General features: G+C 34.7%; 1 protein-coding gene across 2 annotated transcripts; it reads right to left on the reverse strand.

Annotated features, from left to right (window-relative positions):
- Positions 1–786: 786 nt before the first annotated feature.
- LOC131154802 (uncharacterized) lies at positions 787–6,851 on the reverse strand. 2 transcript variants are annotated; one of them, XM_058107560.1, is made up of 4 exons: positions 6,572–6,851; positions 4,354–5,273; positions 1,213–1,385; positions 787–1,100 (listed from the first exon to the last, which is right to left on the reverse strand). In XM_058107560.1, exons 2-4 carry the CDS (start codon positions 5,185–5,187, stop codon positions 962–964), a joined length of 1,146 nt encoding a protein of 381 aa, XP_057963543.1. In that variant the 5' UTR covers positions 5,188–5,273; positions 6,572–6,851; the 3' UTR covers positions 787–961. The 2 variants fall into 2 exon arrangements, with proteins under 2 accessions (XP_057963543.1, XP_057963542.1); XM_058107559.1 differs by having other exon boundaries at positions 4,354–6,663.
- Positions 6,852–9,521: the final 2,670 nt, after the last annotated feature.

Here is a 9,521-nt window from a genome sequence, read left to right on the forward strand (position 1 = left end):
TCATTCAATCATTTATACTAATTAAGAATTCCTTATTCATGTAAGTGAAACTGTAAGCATTAAAAACTAATAGTTCATCAAACCGTTGACGGTTACATCTGCCCGTTGCGGATTCAAATGACGAAGATCCAAGACAAACCATCACAATAAAAACTGAGTGTTAAAGATCCAATGTCAATTGTCTTAGAATCATATATGCTAACAAATCAAGTCTACTGATTCAAAAGGAAGCATGTATCAACAATGCATATTTTATTATTACCTATATCGTGTAATCGTGTTTAAATACCCCTACTTGTATCCTCTCTAAAGCATATAGTGTTCATGACTCAGTTATTTGAATAAAAATATTACTGTTCTTTAATAATAATAATAATAATAATAATAATAATAATAATAAGCGAGTTGACGGATATTCACTGGATGAACCCGACCTGATCCGCTAAAGAGACGGATATGAAAATAAAAAACTATATTGGACTCATTTAGCAAGTGGTTGATTATAATTCGATTAAAAGGGGTGAGATTAACGGATTTTTATCCATTTTGTCATGTTTATCTTATCCCACGATGAACAGTGCACAGACATGTTCATCTCGCAGGCTTGTGATGATTTTTCCCCATGTCAATTTATCTGAGCTTCTCAACAATCTCTTGACAGGAAATCTCGTCTTGGGGTTGAACTTCCTTACAATGTTGTAAGATCTCAAGCTTGATCTCTATTGATAACTGCATTGTGCTTGCTAAAGGGTAATAAATAAATATGGGTAGCAGACCAGGCAAAGATGACGAACCATAAAATAGCAAATTTGACATAATGTACGCGCGTATCAAGGTACTCTCTCTCCCTCTCTCTCTCTCTCTCTCTCTCTCTCTCTCTCTGAACTTAACTACATATTTTTTTTGGGTAGCAGGCTTCACATTTACAGACCCTTGTACCTCTTAGCAGAGAATGTCAGAATTAAGCGCCTGCACTTGCAGAAACCATGGTTCCTTTGTGGTGAAATGGTGGCGCAGCATCAAGATCTTCTAGGCCAACATCTTCACCCTGATCTTCCTCAGTTTCCCAAAGGAAGCTAGCATAAGCGGCAAGAACATGGCTGGAACAAGAAACCAGAAATTGAATTGAATTGTCCTTATCACCAGGAAATATTTATCTTATGAGATGATATTGCATAACTAGATATTAGATGTATCTGGGGCAGCACAAACCTGTCTTCAGGATCAGCTTGAACTGCTTGTTGGAAATAGCTTGAAGTTCTATCTTTATCGCCATGGCGCTCCCAAATTAATTTAGCATACTGTGCGAGGATTTCACCATCTTTAGGATCTGCTAGAATGGCACGAGAGTAGTATTCTTCAGCTACATGAAGGTCTTTCTTGGACTGCATAAAAAGAAGAAGAAGAAGAAGAAGAAGAAGAAGAAGAAGAAGACTTGTGAGCACACTAAATTAAGAACCATTACCAATAAAAGATATGCTAAAAAGCAAGATGGCAATATTTCAATCATTTATTTATTCATCATATTTCAATCACCCTTGTTTCTATCACCAAGGAGAATATATAAATACATATAGTCATATTTTCTCATGAAAATTCCACTGCTTCTTTTTCTCTTCTCTTCTTTTACTTCTTTGCTTTTTTATCTTTTTAATTGTTTGTTCTAATTATTAGATATAAAACACATTATGGTTCAAGCTACCTAAAAAGTCTAGAGTTCAAATCATAGCAAACCACAACATGGTACATTTTAGTTCTAGAATGCTAAACGTAGCGTCCAATGTTCTAGTTCATTATTTTCACATAATATATATTTTTTTATTAGTTAAAGTCAAGAATCATTGTATTGTAATTCTACTTTCAGTCATTATTGATCCATTTCAAAACAGAAAATCTCTTCTAGATTTAGAAACACATAGCATCCTCTCCAAAATATTCAAGTGCAACTACACATTTTCACCAATATATCTATATAAAAATACCCCCAATATTCCACCTTTTTTAGCATGTGCTGTACTGTAATCCTGTTGCAGTTCCATGAACTAGAATGTTTTGCATTTTAGGAAACATTGGTTAAAATCCTAGAAATCCCCGTTCATATAATAGAATTTCAGCAGAAGGTAATTGGGTGAGGTTCTGCTATGTCTATGAGTTGAAACCCAAAGGGGTTGCGCACATAAAAAATCTATTCTTGGGGCCCACAATTAATAGCTTAAACTCTTAGATTTGAGTAATTCCTATACCATCAAAGACATCATTTCGTTATCTGCCTAGAAGGAAGCATAAAAGCTGAGGCCTACACAAGGAAATCCATATCCTCCCAATTACATTTGAAAAAAAACCACAAACAAAAAGTCGTGTGTCATCTCTGAATGCCGAGGAAGAAATGTCCTTCATTAGCAATCGTTTCAGCCACCAAACTAGACTCTGAAAATGTGCTTAGGTGACACTAATTCAAGTAGAGCGAGAGCAATTTCTAAGACTGGTAGGAGTTGCTTTGTTTAGTTTCAATGATGGACCATTGTCAGCCCAAAATCCTCAATGATTGCCTATGGGAGGACAGTTGGCCAATTAGAAGAAATTAGGGTCAGTAACCTAGTAAGAGCATTGGTTTTTCATTTTTGAGCAGTTGATCTTAATAGACTACAAGTTTTCTGAAGCACAGAGGATCAGTTTCTTTCCATAAATGCAGGCAGCAACTCAATCCTTCCACTTTGAACTCATAAACCCCTCTTGAAGCTTGGAATAATAAAAAAACATTCTGTGAGATTGTCATAGCTCAACAGGCTTCAACGCAAAGCTGCTGTCTGAGATGTCTCTTAGGTCTGTACTGTTCAATATGCTTGCCATCTGTACACTAATAACAAAACCCTCACTATATTATACTGAAAATACATAGATTCTACAATACTAAGGCTCAACTGATGACTGTATTTACACTTCAGAGTGACCAATGTTTTAAAAGGTGAAGGCTTAAGGTGAGGCGTTTTACCCTCTGCAGGCAAGGCGTAAGCCTCAAGGCGTTGAGGCCTCAGCATTTTGGGACTGTATTTTTTAAATAATTATTAAATAAAATAAATTTATATATAGTATAAAAATGAGAAAATTTTAGAATAATTGAGAAAAAAATAAAAACATAATTTTTAAAGACATTGGCAGAGTGTCTCCTGGAGTCTGCGTCAAACAGCACTGGAGAGAGAGAGAGAGAGAGAGAGAGTTTAATACTAGAATTAGTTCGAGGAGAGAACTCGGACTGAGAAGAGACCTTGAAGCAGAGAGGCTGTAGGAGGTCGCAAAGAGAGACGAGAGGCTGTAGAGGGTTGCTAGAGAGAGACAAGAGGTCCGAATGGGTCGTCGGAAAGAGACGAGATGTCGGACGGGATCGTTGGAGGCAAATGAGAGGTCTGAAGGGGCCGTCGACTCGTCGGAAAGAGACGAGAAGCTGGAGGAGTCTTCGAAGCCAGACGCAAGCTTGGAAAGAGACGAGAGGTCCGAAGGGGTCGTCAGAGAGAGATGAGACATCGGAAGGGGTCGTTGACTCGTCGGAGAGAGACGAGAAGCTAGAGGAGTCGTCAGAGAGAAACGGAAGCTTGGAAGAAAGAAGACTTCGTCAAGAGAGGGGGGTTTTGACGCAGTTGTACTTTTAATTTTAGGAAGCATAAAAGCCGAACGCCTTTTAAAACACGGAGAGTTACTAAATTAAAGATCTCTGAAACAGTTATACTTTTAATTTTAGGATAGAAGAAATGTGTGTATCAAATTAGAAATGAGAGGCGCATTATAATTCTTGAGGCAACAAAGTTTTGGTTGCAGTGCACAAAACACACACCAGTAGTTCAATCAAATATTAATAGTATTAACTCGAATAAAAGAATGGCCAGTTTTTTTTAAGCACTTATGCAGTGTTGTGGGAAAGAAAAAAGATGTGAATGGAATAGCTATTATGTAAGAGTATAATAGTTCATAAAATAAAATTGACAGGATTTTAAGGCAAATGATTATGACAAAGTAGGCACTATTCTAACCAATAAGTAATATACTAAAAATAACTACTCCTAAATCTCACAATTGGAATGTCTATTCCTACATTACTCCATATTAGCTGGAATAAACCACTTCTGAATGATCATTTTTCTTAAACTATTGTATTCCAATACAATAGTTATCTGATTCCCACCCTATTCCATTCCCCGAACCAATATTAACTTTAATTCTTTTAATGTTTTTTTCTTAAGCTGCAGTTGTAGCAACTAGGAAGCAATTGAACTACAATTTTTTGCCGAATTTATGTCGCCGTAATTATAGTTTCAAAAAATAAAATAGTTAGAAAATAAGGAGAAGAAGAGGACTCACATGATACAGGAATTGAGCATAGTTTCTCAGGAACAAAGGGTTGCCAGGGTTCTCCTCCACCGTCCTCTTATAGTACTCCTCAATGCCCGAGCCATCGCCATCACCATCACCACCGTCCCTGCCTAAGTCTCGCGACCTAGAACCTCCGCCGCCGCCGCCGCCGCCATAGCCGCCGCCACTAACGCCAAGCCCTTTAGCAAGATACATCTGCGGACCAACCATTTCTCCTGCTCCTCCACCTCCTCCAAAATTCGCATTCCCAAATTGAATATCCTCAACCAAACCCATTTTTTCCTTCCCCGGACCGAATTCGCTGCTTCCCGTAGCCATAAACCTCTTTCCTCCTTCAACAGAACCGTCCAAAATCCCACCGCGTTTCTCAACGTCTTCTCTATCTAGGATTTCTTCAACACCGTCTTCTTCTTCTTCTTCTTCTTCTACATCATCTTCGCTCCTACACTTCGAACCATAAAACGAGAAAGATGGAATGGTCTGCAAAACAGGACAAGAGGATCGTCGTGAATGTTTCGGAGGCAGCTTTACACAGCCGGATTCATCAAAATTATTGCAAGAAGCAGCGGCCAATCCCTCTAAGTTCCCGTCAGATTGAACTCTTCGAAAACCCGAACGGGAATCAGCGACGGAGGGAGAGATGGGAGAGGAATTGCAGGAGACTGAGCTGAGATTCAGAGACCCAGTTTGGTAAAATGAGAGTTTGCAGTGATTTTGATAAAGATTGGGGGTCTCATGGTGAGGATTGTTGTTTGGAGTGCCGTCTGAGAAGGATGGGAGGAGGGATCCGAGCACCGGAGTCGAAGCGCTTCTGAGCAGCATTCTTCTCTTCTTCTTCTTCTTCTTCTTCTTCGATGAGAGAGAGTTCTGGTGCCTGCCTGTTCCTTTTTGTTTTATGTCACAGGGTTCTGTGGAAAGTGGAAAGTGGAAAGCGTGGACAAGAAAGCTTGAATGAGAAATATCAGCGCTCAATAATCATATAGTTGCGTGCAGCCCAAAGGGGTAAATGCACTTTTACATTTTTATAATATATATATATATATATATATATTAATGATTTTTTATTTTATACTTTAATTAAATAATTTGACAGCCAATATTTATTTATTTATTTATTTACGATCATGTTTACCTTGATTCTTATATTAGAAAATTTTGCAATTTATATCTTTACCTTTAGGGCACGTGGAAGGGTTGTGTTAAAGGAAAACAATTTATATTGTTCACCATCTTAGAAATAAATGAAACAATTTTTACCCTCAATTTATGTAGTTTCTTTTTATTTTTAGAATATAATTAGATTGCATCATTAATGAAAATTCAATGCTTTTGTTGTCAAATATTTTTTAATTTTATCTTTATAAATCTAGAATTTAGATTTTTTATTTGAATTTGTATACATTTAAATAAAATATTATTTAAACTAAATAATATTCAAAAATTCCTAATATCCAAACATTAATTTCACTAATACTGTGCAAAATATAATTAAAAATTTTTCAAGAATAATAATCCATTTTTGTCAAGGGATTTGTTTTTAATAAAAAAAAAAAAGGGGGGCAAAGGTTTAATAATAAAATCTATCAAATTCAAGATCAACTTAGACAACTTATTATTAAATTAATTTTCAAATATAACCCAAGGTAAACACAATAAACACTTTATTACTTCTTCTTATGTGTTTTTTTTTTTTTTTTTGGTCATTTAGCTTAAAAAAAAAATACCATGAAAACTCCAACAAATCAAAAAAGTTAAATTCATCCCCAATTTAAGAGTAAAAAATTTTACGAAAAAAATTTTTTTTTTCTTTAACTCCGAATTCAAGCACTTTGTCAACATCCCAAACAATATAACAATGAATCTAATTACTATTTTTTTTTTTTTTTTTTTTCATAACTCGAAAACTCCAGCCAACCATCGTGCTACTTTAGTCACTATGGTGCAACACCAAATCCAAAAGCACCTCTGATAATTCACCGACATAATGTCTTAATGAGAAATCGAACTCGTGACTTTGGTGTCACCAAAGGAACAAATGGTCCTTATCACTTGAACTGACCCGATTGCCGGCTAGATTCTAACTACTATTAATAATCGAGCAACCAAAGGAACACGTAGAGAGCGATGCCGGTTACATATAATTAAGTTGTGGTTTAGGAAGTGAAAATGCACCAAACAAGAAAGAAAATGAAGGAGAAGACATTACCAGTTTGGGGGGCATGGATGCAGAAGAGGTGTAGACTCTGTTTCTAGGTAGGAATGCAAGAAGGAGAAACAGCTAAGAGCTTGCCCCACCTGCCTATTCTATTTAAATGGCAGGATTCTCTCATTTATATACATGCACAAGTACTTAATTTTATTAGGCAGACCAGGTAATGGTATTCAATTAAAATTTGAACGGTGGAGGAGAGAATATACAGCTGGGCTCGTGAAAACACCAAATTTGCATTCTCCTTCGCCTCCTCCGCCTAAGAATGGGAAAGGTCAGGGAAGAGCGCTGCACCACACGCAATTCATCTCATATTTCACGTGGGTCCGTTGGATCCAGTGACCACTTTCAAATCCAAATGTTGACCCACCGTTGCACGTGCTGCGTACCCTCCCCCCCTCTTCCCCGAATGAAGGCGGACACCCTTTATTGCCCTTTTCAGCCGTACACGCGTCGTTTGGATTTTACATCACTCGCTGGCGTGTCGGCGTGCCCGTTTCTCCATTACTATTTTTATATTTGAAAAAATAAAACAGAAAAAGGTTGCAGAATAAAATATGGGCAACTGGGCAGGGTAGTGTCGCGTGATTTTTTATTTTTATTTTTTCGATTAAAATAATATTCAAAGGAGGATTGTTAAAATTGAACGATCACTGTATAGAATCGATTCATCCTAGTGTGTGGATCATTAAATTAAAAAGGCTCGAACCTCTTTAATTATGGAAAATAATTTTTATTCAGTTTTTAGATTTTCAAGTAATTACAAAAATATTTTATAAATTTTAATAATCATATAGGAAATTTTAAAAATAATTTAAAGGTATTTTTTAGTCTTTATTTTTATATAAATTTAGAAATCTAGAAAATAGGATGATAATTTTGTGATTCTTTTAGAAAATTTCAAAGCACCATAAATGAATTAGGCCTTAGAGGCTAATCGGCGGACTTCTTTAATGGCAAAATCTTGAATCTCAATAATTGATAGCCTTTTTTGGAGGAAAAATCTAAAACGTGTCAAACAAGAAAGTAAACAAATTGAAAGAGGGTAAGATGTTAATGCAATTTTTGACTTCAAATGCTTCAGATGAATCTCTCTAGTGATAAGATAACAACTTGGTTGCTTACAAAGTTAAGTAATAAAAGAAACCCAGGCATAAGTTCAGGTGTAAGGAAGTTCACCAAATAACCTTGGACAAAGGTGAAATTTGAGGTTCAAATCCTACCATTTGTAGCGCACATCCGCGATTTACTTCCTACGTGTTGGCTGAGGACATAGTGGGTGTAGGCGTGGGATTAGTCTGGTGCGCAAGCTCAGAAAACCCAGCGTATCCAAAAAAAAAAAAGTTAAGTAATAAAAGTTATTGGAGTCAGATAGCATTTGATGTGTCAGGAAGTAAGAAAATTATATGAGGAGTAATTTTGAAAAAAGAATATGTTACTTTGTGATATGTGAATTTCGTACTTTGAGATTAAGATAAGAAAAATATTACAAATATTTGATTTTGTGTCAAATAAAGAAATGTGCAATCTATATATACATTCTTTACAATGAAAAATAAGAAAAAAATTCCTCAGATTCGATCTCCTTAAAATAATTTACCAATTCGAGAGCTCAAAAAGCCAATTTCCTAATAAGACAGTAATGGATCTCCTAAGTCAACAATTTAATGATGTGTAAAAGATCAATTTGTGTTGATCTTTGATTTTCTTAAAGAGATCTATCGGTTTGAAGGCTTGAGAAGCATGTCTGAAAAGAAACAAGGGTAAATATTCTAAATCATGATTTTAATGATATATGGAAGATAGATTGTTGTTAGTCTTTAATCTCCTTAAAGACATCTTTCAATTCGAGAGCTTGAGGAGCGTATTTTGAACAAGACCATGGAGGATCTTCACGAAGAATTGTTGTTTGAATGAAGAGAAGATCATACAAGAACGATTATAAATTTGATGTTCTTGATCACTTAATCTTCACAGTATAAGTGGTTTTGATTTGAGAGACTTGCTAAAAAAGTGGTAGCTAAGCGCCTTTTAGTTGTGAAAAATATTTTTTTTTTTCATTCTAATTTTCTAAACAATTACAAAAAATTAATTAATTTTTCATTTTTTACAACATTTCTATAAAATAAATAAATAACAGTAAATAGTTTTAACACTATTTTCATGTGACAAGAGTTTTATTTTTTATCTTTTATTTTTCAAATATAAAAAGGATAGTCAGGTGTATAAAACTTCGACGTATACGGGATCCAAGGAAAGTGTAGACCATGATGGATCTATAGTGTCAGTCTTACATAATTTTGTAAGGGACTGTTTTCACGTCTTGAATCCAATACCGTTAGGTCATATAGTGACAATAAATAATTACAAAAATTCCATCTAACTTTACATTTTTTCAAATTTATATAGAAATGTTGGAAAAAATCTTTTCATTATTTTTCTAAATTTCCAACATACATTTCGTATGAGAGCATAGAATTAAATTCTAGTGCTCTAATTTGTGCATTTTTTTTTCTTATATATCCTAAGAAATCCAAATTCAAAACCCAAAATCAAAACTAAAAATGTATGATCCCAAATATTACCTTATATAATTTTGAAAAAAAGAAAATGACATAAATCTCCCCTAGAATTTAACCAAAAATCACTAAGTCACAATGATTTTATTATGATCACTAAGTCACCATGTGATTTTCAAAACTTTGGGAAGTTATAACATTGTTAGTTTTTTTTATTTATGAAAATTGATATTTTAGATGAAAAATCTATTTTTATAGACAAGAATGTCTTTAAATGGATTTGATGGATTTGAATGAAGTACAATATAATTTTGTACCATGTTTTATCAAAATTCACACAAAATCAAATCCAAGATCCCAAAGAGAATAGTAATATAATACTAACAAAAATTAAATAAAATATATTAATATTAATAAAAAACTAGAGG

Source organism: Malania oleifera, chromosome 5 (assembly GCF_029873635.1).
Source record: "Malania oleifera isolate guangnan ecotype guangnan chromosome 5, ASM2987363v1, whole genome shotgun sequence".
Classification (NCBI taxonomy): Eukaryota; Viridiplantae; Streptophyta; class Magnoliopsida; order Santalales; family Ximeniaceae; genus Malania; species Malania oleifera.

Excerpts from the sequence above, each read along its gene's own strand:
- LOC131154802 (XM_058107560.1), bottom strand. The coding sequence starts at position 5,187 with ATGCTGCTCAGAAGCGCTTCGACTCCGGTGCTCGGATCCCTCCTCCCA. Across the intron at positions 1,386-4,353 it reads ATGCTCAATTCCTGTATCAT|TCCAAGAAAGACCTTCATGT; the intron begins GTGAGTCCTCTT and ends CTTTTTATGCAG. Across the intron at positions 1,101-1,212 it reads CAAGCTGATCCTGAAGACAG|CCATGTTCTTGCCGCTTATG; the intron begins GTTTGTGCTGCC and ends TTCTTGTTCCAG.